Below are 17,193 nucleotides of genomic sequence, written 5' to 3' on the forward strand. Positions count from 1 at the left end.
CGTAGTGGTGTTACATCTGTCGCCGATCATCCACGCACCTCATCGTCCTTTGGTGCAAGACGACCCCAACGTGGGATCTTGACAGAGCATGCGCGTCCAAAAGGTTAATCACGGTCTTGCTGGGAGATAACCTATCCCTGTCGACCGATCATGGTCAGCGAAAATCTCTGCTTGCAGGCGCTCCACGCTTCGCATGCAGGGCGTCTCATCTGGCCGCTTGAGGAATACGTCGTGTGGGCGAGGCGGGAACCCTGGAAAAATTGGATTGGCAGAGTCGCTAATTGGTGGAGGAGGATGAAAGCGAACCTTGCGGCCGTGCGGCACGCCCTGCAGGCTGCGACTCAAGGACGTCACTCTGCGATGCTTGAGGGGTCCGTCGGGATGCCTCAATTGACAATGCGAGTTCACGATGAGAAGCACATGGAGACGCAGAATCATTTTACTTTCTTATTTCATTGTGGGCCAGACGTCAGAACGCCAAAGGCTCCGTCTATACTTTTGCGAAACCCCCACGGGCAAACCGCCCAAGCATTGAAATCACCACCCAAATCCATCCCATTGTATATACGTATGCTTGCTTGTTCAACACTCAAATGCAACAAACAGTGATGGCGGCGATCTATGTAGAACGGCCTCAAACGCACATCAAGCGAATGGTTCGGGCCAGGTCATAAAATATACACAGGCGACCGATAGTCAAAAGGGTAGTCATGAAGACTAAAAGAAGATATGAATAGAGATCGCCTAGGCGTTGGTATCATCGCGCACCAGCAGCGTCATCAATCATGGCGTCATCAAAAGCGACAGTAGCTGCGAGAGCTGACTGTCCCTTCGCAGGCGTCTAAAACCAACCACTGTTGGTATAAGATAGATCAAAGTTGTTCATCGCGTTGAAAGCACCGTTGGTCTGATCTATAGGCCATGGGTCCATGGGAACAACATCTTCGAAATTGCTAGGCATCGAGAGGGCGGCTGTGTCGGCAAAGTCAGGCGAGGCGGTACTCGTCATAGTTGCTGGCGCAGCAGTCATGCTCTTGGCGTAGATAGGATCGAAGCCAAGCATGTTCGGCATGGGTGCCGTAGTGGCCATTGGCATGGGCGCGTTGACGGATTCACTCGGTACGGCAGTGCTAAAGCGATACGCAGGGGTATCTTCCCAGAAGAGCGACTCGCTGGCAGCCGACTGAGGGGCTTTGAAGTCCAAGTCACCGAAGAGGGCTGGCTCTCCAATTTCTGAGTGCGCAGACGACGCTACAGTAAGGCCGGGACCGCTGAGTTTGGACTCTCCGCTGTGTGAGATCGGCTGCGCCAAGTCGTCGTTGAACTTGCTAGGGTCCAGCGGGAGATCAGTAGCAGACCAGACGTGGTCAAAACCAGCGGATGCTGTCAACCAGTCGCTATCCATGTTGGGGAGGCAATCTTGCGATGGCGAAGTGGACAGGCTGCCCAGACCGAACGTACTGTTCACGGGTGTTACACTGTTGGCTATCCATGGCCACTGATTCGAAAACGTGTCGCTGACGTTGCTGTTGGGAGACTCGCCGTCTTGTTGAAAGACGCCGGGCTGACTGCTGAACATCTCATTGAAACCGAATGTGTCGAGGCTACCGCCGACGTTGGGAGTCGGCGACTTGTCCGCACAGCGCTGTGTAGAACCGAACATGGTGTGGAAGTCGTTGTTCGATAACGAGAGCGTGTCCATGGAGCGGGTAGCGGGCGGTTCAGGCTTGCTGCGAGTACTCTTCTCTTGCGAGAGAGCGGAGAAGGCGGCATGGCCGTGTAGCGTATGCGGACGAGGAATCTTGTACGGAAGGCCAGAGACGTGGGCCGAGTTGTTGTTGCGATGGCAAGGCTTGTGGTGGCCGTTTGCGAAGACGGTCAAGTGGCTCTCCGAGTGCGTCGCAGTCAACTTGGGTTTCGCGCGAGCATCGTGGAGCGTCTGCCGGGTAGTGTCGATCTTGAGATCGATCTCTTCCTTCTTGGTGCCACACAAGCACTTGCCGCCGGAATGGCACTGGCAGCGGTTGTCGTGAGCTAGAGTAACGTCAGAGATGTCGGGGACGGCCAAGCCAGATGTGAGCTCACTCTTCGCGTCGCCTTTGTCTTTGTGCAAGTCCTTGTCCTTCTTGTCGCCACAATCACACTTGGCGTGATGAGACTTGGACTTGCGCGCACCGCGACAGTGCTCGCACTGCTTGACAGGACGACCCTTGGGGTTGATGTGGTGGAGATCGCGATCTTCAAGACATAATTAGCACTGTAAGGTTGTGAAGCGTCGCACTGAGCGACATACCAGTGTGGTTGCAACCGCTCACACGGTGGCCCTTGATGCAGGACGAGCAAGCCCATTTCTCGCCATCGATAACAGGCATACCGGGGCGATAACGGCCGAGTGCGGTCGTCGCAGCTGGCTACGAGCAGCTGGGTAGGAGCGGTCCAGGGAGCCAACTGGCTAGAAGCGGCGAAAAATGACGAAACAAAGCCACACGCGCGGTGTGAGCGTCTGGGTAAAGATACAGGGAAGAATAGTAGGATTCAAGAGAAGCTAGTTCAAACGCCAGAGGGTATCTTGGGCAATGGTATGGTATGCTGACTTGTAACCGTGAACGCCGGGGAATGAGACCGAGGACGACAGGATGGAGTGGAGAGTGGAGTGGGAGATCAAGGGGAACCGAGCGCAAGAGGCGCTGGCCGAAAGCGTTAGACGGAGCTCCTTGGGAACGACCAGACCAGTATACTATGTGGTGTTGTGCGGGTGAGGTAGTGATGAGAGGGAAGAGAGCGAGCGGGAGGAACAGGTTAAGAGGAACGCACACGGCCCTGCGCGGCGTGTAATTGGCTGTGGGGCTTAGCGTCATCGGCAAGTGCGCTCAGACCTCGACGCTCGAAGCAAGCGCGATCAGCCATCATGACGGCGGCTCCTTTGGGCTAGCGCGGGAATCCCACACTTGCATGCAAGTGCAAGCGCAGGTGCAGGTGCGAGCCAGCAGCACCTTCTCACCGCATGAATCCTGCCATCCGCCACCCCGCCGCCGTCGCGATCCACACCGGACGCCTACGACGCCTGCGACGGAGCCTGCTCCTGTGCTGCGCTGGCCTCGCCAGCCCGCCTCTAATCATGCGGGACTCCACGCACGGCATGTTTCATTGCGGACGCGATTCGCTTGTCGAGTCAGCATGTTTCCCTTACCGCGACGGCCGTAACTCGAAGCATCCGTCGCCCGTTGCCAAGTGGAGATCATCACTATTGTCTGCGTCGATAGCGTCCAGCACATATAGAACCGGAAGCAAGCCTATCCATTACTCTCAGGTACAGTGCCCGCTTGTATATCTCACATGAATCCTCCGGCCCAGGGAGCGCTAGCCCGACGACACGAATTTGACCTTTTGTGGGACAAATGGGATTTAGATCGAACAGAGCGTCTAGCCCTTGGGACCACTGGGCACAGCGTTGGCATAATGTTTTTGAAACGGGACCCCATGGCTTCTCCGTGGGGTATGCTCTGTCGGTGTATTGCACCGCTCTTATACGGGAGATCCTGGTGATCTTACGCTTGACGCTGCAGCCAGCCGTCAAGTCGTTGATCGTCTCGTGGAACTCTGGTAGCGCTAATCTACGAGAGCCGGAGTAATTACAGCATCTGACATTGAACGACTTCGGATTCGGTATGCACTGGCCTTGTACATAGTCGTGACCCGTGAACAGGTGTACGTATATCATATGATACGGTGATTCTCCAGACTGCGTACCCACCAATGGCTCGAAATTGTTGAACGTCTTGCTCAACGTGTCCAAGTGCACCGGAGACTTTTTATGGCGAGCTCATTGTAGTGTGTGGTGACCCAAGTAAGTCGGCACTAAAACCATCATCTGAACACCTATGGATCAGCGCATGATAGACAGGACGAGGTCAATATCGCGCAGCAGCAGTACAGTGGCAGCAGAAAAATATGGCTAATTCAGCAGTCTCTTGACGTCCATAATGCTATTCATCATCGGTTGCAGTGTGCGGGCATTTCTGATGATGGCTGTGCATGGTGCTCCCACTGGCCGCCCGGAGCGCGTACGGTGAAAAGATAATCCAACAGCGACGTCGTCACCGACCAGTTAGTAGCTTCCGATCCACGCTGCAAGCAGATAACATCTCCCATGTCTTAGGAAAACGACAACCACCATAATGTTGTTGTCACTTTCCCATTCATCCAAGGCCATGAGGACCTGCTCCCTCTTGCCATGGTTCACGCTAGCGCAAAAATCGCAAAGCTCGCACAACTCTCCTCGGCGGCCTCTTACACAACACGCTCCTCTCGCTTCCCAACGCCAGAACCTCGCGCGCGATCGCGCAACAATACCGGACCGGTGCTCTGGATAAATACAAACGACATTTCTACTCGCAATTTCGAATACGACGCGCTGAAAAATGGCTGGCTACGGGGACTCGGATACGCAAATGGGAGGAGGGCCAGGCCAATACGCGAACCAGAATGGCACACCACCGGCGCAGCAACACCAGTTGACTGATCCCGAATTGCGCCTACAGGAGAACCTACAGCAGCTGCGCGACGGTGGAGACATGATGCACCCAGTCGGTCCCCAGCAGCCTCAGTACCAGCAGATGGCTCATATGGGACCTGCCATGGGCGCGCATCCGCATTTTGCAGGTCCAACGCGCCCGACGCATTCTCCACAGCAAATGGCGCAACATGTCATGAATATGGACGGACACCACGACCCGTACGATCCCAACGACCCGAATCGCAAACGCTCCAAAGTCTCACGCGCCTGCGACGAATGCCGAAGGAAGAAGGTATGCGATGCGTCCAATCCTGCACAACATGCGCTTACGCTGGGTAGATTCGATGCGATGCGACCAGTGAGAACGGCCCAGAAGCCTGCTCTAGTTGCAAACGGACTGGCGCCCGCTGTCAGTTCAGCCGTCAGCCTATGAAGCGCGGCCCGAGCAAAGGGTATGTTGCGGATGTCTCAATCTGGAGTGCCTGCTAATACGTTTCAGATACATCAAAGAGCTTGCGGACCGGCTTAATTCGCTCGAAAGCCAGATTCACCATCCTCCGGCCCAGTCGCATAACTTCGATTTCGGAACATTGGGTGATCAGCCGTTTCCTGATACCCAGAGCCCACCACAATTCAAGCGCCAGCGCACTCATTCCATGACAGACGGGTTCCACGAGGCATTCAGCCGGCCCAACTGGTCCGCACAGGATCGCGGCAACGGTGGATCTGTAGACGCACACGGTCTGCCTGTGCTAGGTGATCAAGACTCGTCGCTCAATGGCAACCGTCGTACCTCTTTCGGAGAAATGAGTTTGGGCGGCAGTCTTATCACAGGCTCTCACGAAGAGATTCTTAAAGCGTACGTATACCCGCACATGTGAATTTTGCCAGACACTAAACCATATCTCAGGTATTACAACATCATTCATCCCACGTTGCCTGTCCTGCCACATCACGAGTCACAACTGAACCGCCTTACAAACTGTCCGTCGAAGCTGCGAGAGACGTTTTTCCTCGTGCTAGAAGGCTGTATCCGGTCCATCGCCTCGAAGGCTCTGCCACCTATCGATATCAGTCTTAATCAGCTGTTACAACAGTGCTTCACTTCAGTCGACGCGGCGAACTATTGTCTTCATGACACGGACAGCTCACGACGGTTCTACAACCACTTGGTGTACTGCCAGTCACTGATCTTGCTTGCTGCAGCATCTGACAGGCCTGGCCCAAGCATCATAGGCAGTACTACTGGACTGCTCGCCCGTGTCTCAGCGTGCATTGCAGATGTCGGAATAAATGATGCCAGAACATTGGCTGGACTGAAAGAACAAGATCTCGAAGTGTATCAAACAGCACGCCGCGTATATTGGACTGCGTTGATCATAGACCGTTTCCACGCGTCTAGTCAATCCACGGACATGATGATTCGACGATACTCTGGAACACTTTCTCGAGATGACTATTCGGCTCTGGGCGAAGTTGCTTATTATCTTGCCCGTAAGTGCAGGTTCATTACAATTGATAACCATCAAAGACTAATCTTCATCAGGTGTTGCCCTACTCGTTGGCCGCATAGCCTATGTCAATCGCGCGGGAAGCATCCCAAATGTTGATCCAGCAGCACCCTTCGCCTTTTCCGCGCTCAAACCCGGAACCACAGAGTCCGAGTACCTCAACGGAGCATTAGATGAAATCAAGCAGTCCATCGATCTGACTACCTTGACAAGTAACTCGCCCCCTCATCTGGCGCACCAGTATCTCAGAGTATTCATCGCGCGACTTTCAGGCCAGAATTTGCCATCAGCTGAGGTCCTCGAAGTCACCAAAGACCTACTCAGCAACCTAATGAGCGGCGCGATCACTCCCTTGCACCACATCTTCGCCGCCCTAGTCGCCACATCCCTCACTGAACTAAACGACCGAGGCGAAATGAAACCAGAAGCAAGCGCAACCATCAAAGAAATGAGCGACGCCCTATCAAACGGCCAAATCATCCACCGCAGCTCCGACGGTCTAGGCTGGGAAACCGCAATCGGCGACCTACTCCACAAGAAGAAGTCTTCCACTCCCCCTTACACGGGTCCCGAGCAAGCCAGCCCCGCGCTCGAACCCAACATGGCCGGCCTGCAACATCTCGCCGCAGCTGCAGTGGGAGAACGGGAAGGAACGGGTGAGAATAACCGGCCTGGAAGCTCTTCGCAGCAGAAGGTTGATAATGATCTTTCGGCTGCTATGGCGGCGGCGAATGAGGCTGCTAAGGCGCAGGCGACTGCTGTTGCGGCTCAGGATCTGTTTCATTAGATGTGGTGAGCGTGGTTATGGTTGTGATTGTGCATGAGCGATGCTTGTCTTCTCTTTTGTAGTGGATATACCCCCTTTTAGCGGTGAGCTGGTATGATGGTCTGAATTGTAGGCTTGTATCATTTTGTAATGAGATTCGTTTGTCTACTTGCTCTGTTGAACCCAGGAAGGGTGAGATGTTGTGCCCTCAGCTGCGCCATTTGCCAGAACATTTGCGCATCGGTTTACAATGACAAACTGCAGAGTGGCATGGTGCATACTGTGAGTTTGAAAGGCGAGTATAAGCCCACAGTGTCCGCACTCGTCCACAGCATCGCTTTTCGACGGATCAAGTTGCTCTCAAATTCTTCAATCATGTACTTGGTCTCTTTGACATCCAAGCATTCCATGAGGTTCTAACGCGGCGATATCAGACCAGGAAATTCTGCGCAGTGTTGAACGCTAGCAGCACTAAAGGCGGCAACAATGAGTGCCGCATTCCAAAAAAGCATTAGAGGTATAACCTAGCTACAAGTATACATATCTTAGAGACAATATAGTTGCTAAGATATAACAGGATACATGCAGCAAATCTCAGAAATGCGACGCGAACTTTTGCCGCCTCTGGCGGTAGTGTATATCTCTGGGGTAGGCTTTGAAGACGAAATACGAGCCGTCAAGCCACAAGCTTCCTTGTAGTATAGGCCTTACGATCCTAGGAGACAACGTGGAAATGGAAGTGAGACTTGAACTTCGATATTCAGTGTTCAAACGCCGCCGCCAAAATCTCTCACAGTTGTGTTTTGCTCGTACTCAATCGTCTTCATACTCGTCGCTCTCGTACTCTGCAAGCCAGTGAGCGCCGTAGACCTCAAGCGAACCGCTTTCGCTTTCGTCGTCGAATCGCTCTCGGACTCCGCATGGAAACCACTCTTCCACCCGTCGTCCACGTCGCTCTTCAGTTCCTGGATCATGACGATACCCATATCACGTCTACCAGCGGCATACGTAGCTTCATCCTCTTGCTCCAGTCGGTTTAGCACGACCTTTATTTCAGGTCTTAGGACCTCGTCAACAAAAGATTGAAGGTCGCCTTTATGCGTGTCGTATCGTACATCGAAGTGAGGTACCAGGCCTTCCAAAAGACTGACGAGAGTGGCATCTTCTTCTTGTATGCGTTCAAGTTCATGTGGAGGACATCGCGGTGGAGGCGGACGTGAAAAGTCGTGTACGTCAACGTGCAAAGGATGCATGATTCTGTAGAGGTTGCAACAAGTGTGTCGAATGCCTAACCAGGCAAAGACACACAGTCTGATAAACTCGGTGATGACCCATCTATGATCCGTACTCTCGGTTGCTGTTGCGACCAGTTGTACAAAGCGTGTAAATAGCCATTGGACTTGCCTGCGTCGACGTTGATTTTTGAAGACGAAGCCTGGACCCATCAAGGTCAAAATGTCTTTCGTACCTTCCGATGATGAGGCATTGTTGAAGAATGATGCAATTCCGGTACATCCTTGTGTACTACATTTGCATTCGCAATCATCCGTGGGCTTGCACTGAAATATAGGTGCGATTCCGTTCCAAGATTCATCTGGCCAACTCTGGGCCTGGTTCCACGTTTCGGAAACTATCATGGCTGCCTTTGCGTTGATGCAATGTATCGCGGTGGTCTTGGACTCCGGCCAGCAATCGAAAATGCTTGCCCCTTTGCCCACGAACCAGTCTATGATTTCGTACATTTCAGGTATTGTATCGGGGAAGACCTCCTTGTGCTTTGCTACTGCGAGATGCAACGGCGAGCAAGACACATTCTGACAACATTCGATGTCCACTTTCGGAATATCCCTGAAACCGATGTCGTACAGAAACTGCAGGACCTTTAACGTAGTCATCGTTTCCAATTTGGACGAGGCGTGTAGGTTCATACTGTGGATCAGATCGACATTGTATATGCTCTCCTCACTCGGCCGAAGGGAGGGTGGCACACTAAAACCCTGTTTGTCCAGTACGCGCAAGGCGCAAGTGGCGTGAAAGTCAAGCAAGCCTTCTGATTTCCTGACGCATTCGCAGTAGATGCCCGATGATCCTGTCAGACGTCGTAGTTCCTGCCTTTGTTCAACAAGACGCGAAGCGATAATTCCTGCTAGGTTTACTTTAGAAGCCTTCAATGCGAATACAACAGCGAATTCCAGGCTCCCAATAATTCTGCAAGATTCAGCATCAGCATGTTCGCGCAGATCAAGCCAAAAGTTTAACATAGATTCACTCAATGAGTGCATCGCCGTGACGAGAAGCGACGGCGAGCGAGGCCGATCTGGCAAATAGCTGAGCCTGGCGTTGAGGAGTATTTGGCAGCCAGGCACCCATCCCATACGAGTGGTCAACTGGTATAAGTTAAACGCTTCTTCCTTTGGCGACTTGTCGTAGGCCTGGTTTTCCCGTATCGCATTGCCGAACTCCACTTCGGATCGTGATAATGCTGCGACCCTAGTGGTGCTAAGACCGACAAAGGGATCTGGGAACTCTGTAAAGGAGAGTTCAACCCAAAAGCTTTCGCTATGAGTATGCTTAACTGCTAAAGACATCTTTAGGTCGTGTCGCAAGAGATCCATTATAATGGCTACCAGTCCGAAACTCTTTGATCTCCTGTACGTCAAGCCCAGCAAAAGACTGTCTATACATGTACTGGTGCCAATAATTAGTGACTACCTGGTTAAACAAGTTCAATTTTGTTTACCTCCCGGAATCGTTGGTGTCTGATGCATTTGCATAAGTCATGTAGCCAAGAAGCTGCTTCAGTGCAGAGCGAAAAGTCTCAACATTGCTTTGGTTTACAGGATCGTAAACTGAACCGATGACTTTACAGAGTGCCTGATTCCATTTTAAGCGAAGCTCTGGCCATCAAGAAGGTGTCAGCGAAAACTCACGTGTAAAAGTGTGGACCCATCCTTTAAGCGGTCATGCGGTGACGCCTCACGCCCCTGGAACAGCTGGGTCAACTTTCTGGCAAAATTCAGAGGTTCTCTTGTGGAAGTGGAGGCATCGACCATGGAATGAATCAGCGCGAACGCTGGGGAGGACTTCGTAACAATCCGATGGCACAGTAGGTTTGGCATGATCGAGAATGTGCCACTTCCAATCGATATCTTCATGAAAAGACGGATCTTGAGGCCAAATATCAAGCAGCACAGTACCATGCCAAAGCTCAACGTCATTTCGTGATTCTCAGAGACCCAGAATTGGCAGCTTGGATCATGAAATTGCGATTCGATTCGCGACATGACGAACGGTGACCGCACGAATTGTTTCTTGTGGTGAAACTCGCGGCATTTGCAAGATCTGGAAGCATACGAGCTCTTCATCAATTGGGATCGCACATTTCGTGTTCTCCGCTCGAGATGTTGAATGTTAGTGGTCTCCTGTTCCAGACTAACTGCAGATATTGGCAATAGTGCGTCGCTGATATCGTTTTGTCGCCATGTTGCGGGTGGACTCGGGAAGTGGACTCCGATCGGAGGTTCCTGGGCAGATATATGATCATGCTGGCCGACAAAGGGCTGTATGAAGCCTGAACGTCGTTCACTGGGGGCTAAATTTGCGCTCGTGCTCCAGCTCTTGTCGATTAAGTAACCATTAGGCAAAGTCTGAGTGCGTCGCTGCTGATCGAGTATCATTTGGGTATTCAGCGACAGTTGACCAAGCTGTCCCTGTACAGTCGCGAAGTTCTGTTGCCACTGATCCCTAAGAGCTGTTAGCTGATATGTCGTTCACACACGCGTGCAGCAATTACATCTCTAACGCCTGCAACGCAATCTGCAAGTTCTGTCGAATACTGCTTAAAGCGTCTCTCTAGTACTTGATATCGCTTTCTTTGAACGGATATGCTAGCCGTTTGATCACTTTCCGCGACTGGGTCGAGAATCTGCTAGAGCTCGTCGAAGGAGTGTCATCTCCGACCTTCGTCCTGATCGACTCTATGGAGAGCGCGCATTGCTGGATGATAGCTTTGACCAATGCGATAGGTGTCGTAGGGTCCATCCTGCTAGTGGCGGTCTCCAGATGCTCGAGGAGATCCACCAGTGTGTCCAACTCGCGGGTGATCTGTTCAGCCTTCTTCCTAGCATCTTTGACACCGTTCGTATATTCGGAGAGTTTGTCGTACAACTGCAAGGAAAGCGATATGACACCAACGATGGTGCCAGCCACTTCAGCCATGGCGGGCGTAGACAGAGATGGAAGGAGCGACGAAGCGAAAGGCTGGAAAGTGGGCAGATGATAAGACTTTATAAGAAGGCGCAGCGCAGCAGTGCGCCTGCCGCAGATGGCGTCCACTCATCGGAGTCGGCAATGCGGGGATCAGCCCAGCCTTGCGACGATGTCAACCTTACGGGCTTTCAGCCTGACCCAACTACGTGTCGGTTTGGTAAATTCGAGGATTCCGGCATGGTGGATGGCATTTCAACCATCTCGCAAGTGTTTCTTACTGCGCAGTGTATTTGTTTAGCGTCGAATGTGGTGCTGAGTCTACAGTACACCATCCCCATATCCCGAGGTCAGTCTGGGCGTTTCCAGATGTCGATAGGCAGACAATGCGGCCCAGGCCTGTGAGTTGTCAGCATCAACGGGCAGCATACGCAATCGACTTGCGATTGCTGAATCGCAAAATGAAGTCACAAACACCCACGACAGCATCGCTTACAACATTGAACAACTTCGTATATTAGGATCTCTTAGCCCATCCCCAACAGACCCTTAAGTCTAGCTACCTTCCCCAGAATAATACCCTTCAATCCCCCAGCACCCATAGTAGGCACCTCATCCACGCCCACAAAGCGCCTCACAAGCAAGTTAAAAATATTGCCAAAGCCCAACGCCATAACCGTACTTGTCAAAATGATAACGTTATACGGCATGCTGAAATCCGGCGTGGGAAGAGGAAGAAGTAGCGAAGTAGTGCGAACGTAGATACCCTTGTTATCTCCTGACTGCGGCGACAGGACGCGGATCACAGCAGGTGCGACGTCGAAGCCTCGATTCGCATCTGGCGGGTATTCCGTGTAGCGCAGAATCGCTTTCTCGAAGTCGTAAGTGAGTGTGAGGGTGGAGGCTGGTGGGATGACCATGCGTAGTTCGAGGTGGGTGCCGCGCTTGCGGTCGACTGCTGGTCGGTAGTAGGTCTCTTTTATGGGGCTTTCGTCTGTGGTGTCGACGCGAGCTTGAAGCGTGTGGAGGTAAGGCTTCATGAACCAGGGCAGAGACTCTAGGTATACTATCTCGACTGCGTTGGTGGTAGACGGGTTCTTGATGACAGACTGTGTACTACCGCGTTCCTGGCCGTGACCGTTGATGGATCTTGCCGCGAAGACTAGAGGATCGGGACGGACAAGACCGGTTTTCATTTTCTGCTCGGGTAGGACGAGATCGAGGTCTTCGCCGACGGGGAGCTTGTAGCATCGGAGGGTGTCTGATGCTAGTCTTGACTCTGTGAACTCTCCTGTTGTCTTAACCTCGAGTTCGCGCTCCGGCGGCAGGTTGATGCAAACGTTATTCGCTTCTCCCTCAGCCTGATCTGCGAGTGGACAGGCTCCCCTAAGCGGTCTTCCAAAGACCTCCTCCAGTGTCCAGGCGGGCTCGGTGCCCTTGTTCAGGGGATAGCAGGTATCGTGCCCGTTGTATGGCTTGGAGGTATCGCATTCCATCTGATTGATTGGTAGAGGTCGCGGGATAGGGTTGTCTCTGGGTCGCTTGGCTCGCGCAATGTCCAAGACCATGTCTACGCTTTGCTCCATCTCTATTGAGCAACTTGAGCTACCCTCTTCACACGTCGGGCGTACATCGATGGCCATGGTTTGAAATGAAGCGTCGAACAACTTGTGTCCGTCCAGTAGGCTGGATACGCCGGCCTTGCCTTTGCAGGGCAGTAGCTTGAGGAAGGGCGTGAGGTTCTCCGTGCAGACGACCTCGTGGGGCAGCGTGCCGTGAAGTAGGTGGAGGTTGGACGCGTTACGGTGCTGGCCTTCGGGATCGAACGACATGACAGGCCGTATGGTCTTGGTGGCATCGATGAAGTTGATCGAGGCACAAAAGAGGCCTGACAGGGCGTTGGTAAGCTTCAGCCATCGTGCGAATGCTCTGTTCCAATTAGTCGGAGTTCCTCGCCCAATGCATAGAAGTCGTACTCTTCTTCAGTATCGGCCTCCACCCAAGCCCACAGTTCAACACCAGTACCTCCTTCTCTTGCACCGTTCCACGGCCGCTGTCCCCAGTTCTCAGCATCCCATCTCCCAACACTGAACCTCAAATGTAATTCCCTCGTATGCGCATGTTGCAGAATCTGTCCAAAAGATCGTGGGAAGTATCGGAAGTTTTGTTGTTCGAATGCAGTCGCGCTTTCGTTGCTCCGGAAGTTGAAAGAGGCCAGAAGGGTGTTCTGGGGAAGGGGTCGCAGGAGGAGGCGCTCGCTGTAGTCGGCGCCCGCAGAGACGAAAGCGATCAAGGCATTGAGCAACACAAAGTAAAAAGACGAGAGCATCGCAGCATCGTAGCGCTCTCTACGCGAAATGTGAGCGGGAAGACTGACGACAGGCCCTTGATGTTGGGGTTGCGGCGGACATGTGGAGTGAAGGCGCCCCACCGGTGATTGGTCACCCGGCGTGGATACTTGGCATTGCCGCGGTCGCGATTTCTTTTGGTTGTCACTCACCTTGCAGCTCTCCACATCACGACCCAACCGCGCATCCCTAATAAATACACATCATGGCCGCCGCAGAGACGCGCAGGCTGCTTGGTAGGTTCTCTCAATACTTCTCACTATAACTATTCGTATGCTAACGCGACACAGAACAGCTTATGGGCGAACAGCTCATGAGCGGAACCGACCAGCGCGCGCCCCAGCTAAACATCAACGACACCAAGGTCTGTCGCTCCTACCTCGTAGGCAACTGCCCCCACGACCTCTTCACCAACACCAAGAACGAACTGGGTCCCTGTTCCAAGGTGCACAATGAGGCGCTCCGGACCGAGTACCAGGAGGCAGACGCGGAACAGAAGCGCAAATGGGGATTCGAGTTTGACTACATGCGCGACATGCAGCATCACATTGACAGCTGTAATCGCAAGATAGACACTGCCCAGCGCCGCCTGGAGAAGACGCCTGAAGAGATCAGGCAGACCAACGCTCTTGTAAGTATTCCGGCCAGGGGACCTGCACTATCTGCTCACGCGCGACAGCTCAAAGCGATCAACGAACTGACCAAATCGATCGATGCCGGTATGCTCGAGATCCAAATCATGGGCGAGGAAGGCATGGTCAACATGGCCGTCCAAGAGTTCACCAAGGTCCGTTACAAGAAAGCCGAGAAGGAGGAGCGCGAGAGGGAGCTGCGTGCTCTGTCAGACACCGGAGGTCCGTCTGGACACCAGAAGCTTCAAGTGTGCGACGTATGTGGTGCGTATCTCAGCCGTCTTGACAATGATCGTCGTCTAGCAGACCACTTTTACGGAAAGATGCATCTCGGCTACGCTCAAATGCGCAAGTCCTACGAAGCTCTGACCAAGGAGCTCAAGGACCGCCAGCCACCCCGCAATTCCTACGCTCCCTCCGGCGGCGACATGGACCGAGGCGGCGGTGGAGGTTGGGGAGGAGGTGGTGGTGGATACGGTGGCGGTGGCTTCCGTGGTGGACGAGGAGGTCGTCGCGGAGGCAGAAGAGGCGCTTGGTAAATATCCCCGGAATTTGGCGTTAAGGTGTGTCTATGCGATTCCCAAAAGGTTCGGCTTACAGCAGTATTGATGCGAAGACTACCGCGACACGGCGGTACTTGTACAACAAATGGCGACTATGGAGGCCCTTTCGGGCGTATGAGCTTGAGACAGTCCAATCAGAACATGTACGCTTTTCTCCAACATGCACCTGACATGCTTCTAACCAACGTCAAGGAACTTGTGCGACCGCTGGGCCAGTTAGACGAAATTTGGGCATGTCCACCTACTATACACGGTCTTAGGTGAGTTGCACTTTTCTGCGGTATGTTTCTGCAATGTGACTCGTAACTCTGGCTTTGGTCATGACACACTTGATATGAAATGCTTATTGACTCCGAAAATCCACACGGCAAGCCTGTCTTTGCGACATGTACCCATTCAGAGGTAAGTTGTAGAAGCATCGGATATGACCATTAGCTGTATTATCAGCCGCGATTTTCAGCATGGGACGTACGCAAATCTCGACGTACCTTTGAATGCTCGTTGCCATGACCTTACCCAGCTCGGCCTCTTTGCACACCAACGGCTCGGTCAGCTCCTTATTGCTGAGGACCTCAGATTAGGTATCTGATTTATCCACGATGAATAAGCAGACCATTGGACAAGACAGACAATATGTATATACACCAATGCATTCCTCTAGAATTCTATATACAGTCCAAGGGGGTATTCGCTAGCCACCGTGGCTTAATGGGTATCGTTATTTGCGGGCAATCGCCCAACATCCTGTGCTCTCTTCAGAACATGTACTCGCGCCAAAGAAAAGCGCAATACACACATCGTCTTCCCCATCAACGTCTAAGCAGTGCCGTAGTTCCTGAAGTTTTCGCAAGGCAGGTAGTTGTTCTCGATGAACGCCGAGCTAAATCTGATGCCATACGCGCACTCAAACTCCTGCTCGCTTTCAAGCGGGAAACCACTGACTTTGACGGTGCCCTTAACGGTCTCGATCTTATTGGGGCTTGTTGTCAAGCTGGTGTTGAAGAGACGGATCATGTTGTCGCATTGTTTGCCGTCGCCGAACATGACTTGGTTGGTGATGTTCATGAAGAAACCCAGCGGGTACTTCTTTTCCGACGTAAGTGACAGCCGCGTGCTAATGGATGCGGCGCCAGCCTCAGCGCTCGTCGCTTCGAAAGACGTAGTTCGCGGTTCCTTAGCGTCGGGTACCGCACTGTATGCATCGCAAGCAGGCTCGAACAACGACGGGTACGTCTTGATTCCGTAATCCGCAGCGCCTTTCAGCGCAATGACGTTTTCAGCCGACATAACAAGCGATGGCGTCCACTTGAAGGACGTGGTATTATCGCCGAGGAGATCGAGGAATGGGAATTCGATGCCACCACGCTAGTCAAAGTTAGCACTACTACCGCGGATCACGATCTAAGGTTAGGCGCATTATCGTACCGAGAAGTCGGGTATTTGAAAGCCGAAAGCTTGTACGCCGTGGTCGTGGACTGCCTGGAGAAGGGCTGGGTACATTCCTTCCGGGAAGTCGGGGAGGAGATGGCGGTATGCGTGCTCCAAGATGCGGTATTGCGAAGGGATGAGACTGCGTGCGAGATCCAGGGAAATGGGTAAAACCGAGATTGTGCCATTCAACGTTCCCGTCGCATTTGTTGGGTACTGTGACGCAATGGGATTTGGCTGGTCAACTGTCTTGCAGACAGCCTGTTCGACGGCTTGTTGGATTTCATGGAGGACCGGAACCTGAGGACTCGCATTCGTAGTACTCGCATAGCGAATAGCAAGCAGCGAAAGAAAGCTGAGAAGAAAGTACTGCCATTTCGAAATCGGAGCCGCCATCTTTGGTCGTTGTATCGAGAGGAAAGCAAGAACCGGATGGCACAAAAGCGCAAGGTCCAAACAAGTGCTTATCATGGTTGCTGAGATTGACCTCCGGGCCGACTTGACAAACACTAGACGGTCGAAAAGCTGATCATGTGAAAAGGTTGGTAGTACAGCAAAAGGCGCCAGCCCATTTGGCGTAATGAAGGACTTTTTCAGCTACATAAAGGTAGTCTATACACACCGGCAACGCATGAATCCGCGCCACTAAAAGGGCGCCGCAAGGGTATCGAGTACTGGAACACAGATACCCGCAGCTGAGCGGGACGACTGACGCCGGGTGAATCAGGTACGTACCTGACCGCAACAGTGTCTGCGCGAAAGCAACGTGCTTTGGGCTGCTGGAACAGGCGAAGGCCAGAGTCAAAACGTGACTAGTGCCATGGAAGAGACAGTTTCCGAGACGCTGATCTGTCAGGTGGAGGCATGCTGCCGATGGGCTAGGGTAAGCCCTTGCGCATCGAAATGCTTAGGCCCGACTGCACTTGCTGGTTGAGTGCGCCCGCGCGTTGGGAGGGCGTGTATTGTTGCCGTTGGAATGGCGGGTGGTGCAGTGCGTGTGTCAAGGAGACAAGGTCGGAGTTTCATCGGCTTCGAGATGCTTGCGGGGCCGAGCGCGCACGTGCTTGCTAGGCTGGGTTCCGACTGGCGTGCGCAATGTGTTCTCCGGTTCAAATCATTCATTGATTGCTCTTTCATCGCGCTTCTGGGAATGTGTTCTTCCAAGGTTCTGAAGCACGCGTCGCATACATTGGTAGAGTTTATTGCCTGCGCCGCAAGGAGTA

General features: G+C 52.9%; 5 protein-coding genes across 5 annotated transcripts; 2 read left to right on the forward strand and 3 right to left on the reverse strand.

Annotated features, from left to right (window-relative positions):
• Window positions 1-841: 841 nt before the first annotated feature.
• Window positions 842-2,372, reverse strand: J4E92_007468 (uncharacterized protein; the record flags this gene model as incomplete). The annotated part of the gene is made up of 3 exons (XM_051498831.1): window positions 842-2,034; window positions 2,086-2,238; window positions 2,294-2,372. The coding sequence occupies 3 exons, from the start codon at window positions 2,370-2,372 to the stop codon at window positions 842-844; spliced, it is 1,425 nt and encodes a 474-aa protein (XP_051351105.1).
• A 2,049-nt stretch (window positions 2,373-4,421) lies between these two features.
• Window positions 4,422-6,814, forward strand: J4E92_007469 (uncharacterized protein; the record flags this gene model as incomplete). Its single annotated transcript, XM_051498832.1, has 5 exons — window positions 4,422-4,808; window positions 4,856-4,968; window positions 5,016-5,375; window positions 5,427-6,010; window positions 6,063-6,814. The coding sequence occupies 5 exons, from the start codon at window positions 4,422-4,424 to the stop codon at window positions 6,812-6,814; spliced, it is 2,196 nt and encodes a 731-aa protein (XP_051351106.1).
• A 3,831-nt stretch (window positions 6,815-10,645) lies between these two features.
• On the reverse strand, window positions 10,646-11,011 carry J4E92_007470 (uncharacterized protein; the record flags this gene model as incomplete). The annotated part of the gene is made up of 1 exon (XM_051498833.1): window positions 10,646-11,011. One exon carries the CDS (start codon window positions 11,009-11,011, stop codon window positions 10,646-10,648), a length of 366 nt encoding a protein of 121 aa, XP_051351107.1.
• Window positions 11,012-13,552: 2,541 nt separating this feature from the next.
• Window positions 13,553-14,518, forward strand: J4E92_007471 (uncharacterized protein; the record flags this gene model as incomplete). The annotated part of the gene is made up of 2 exons (XM_051498834.1): window positions 13,553-13,583; window positions 13,638-14,518. The coding sequence occupies 2 exons, from the start codon at window positions 13,553-13,555 to the stop codon at window positions 14,516-14,518; spliced, it is 912 nt and encodes a 303-aa protein (XP_051351108.1).
• An 840-nt stretch (window positions 14,519-15,358) lies between these two features.
• On the reverse strand, window positions 15,359-16,366 carry J4E92_007472 (uncharacterized protein; the record flags this gene model as incomplete). The annotated part of the gene is made up of 2 exons (XM_051498835.1): window positions 15,359-15,907; window positions 15,968-16,366. 2 exons carry the CDS (start codon window positions 16,364-16,366, stop codon window positions 15,359-15,361), a joined length of 948 nt encoding a protein of 315 aa, XP_051351109.1.
• Between the last annotated feature and the right edge of the window lie 827 nt (window positions 16,367-17,193).

The sequence above is a fragment of the Alternaria infectoria genome, assembly GCF_024043175.1.
Source record: "Alternaria infectoria strain BMP 0036 chromosome Unknown scaffold_12, whole genome shotgun sequence".
Classification (NCBI taxonomy): Eukaryota; Fungi; Ascomycota; class Dothideomycetes; order Pleosporales; family Pleosporaceae; genus Alternaria; species Alternaria infectoria.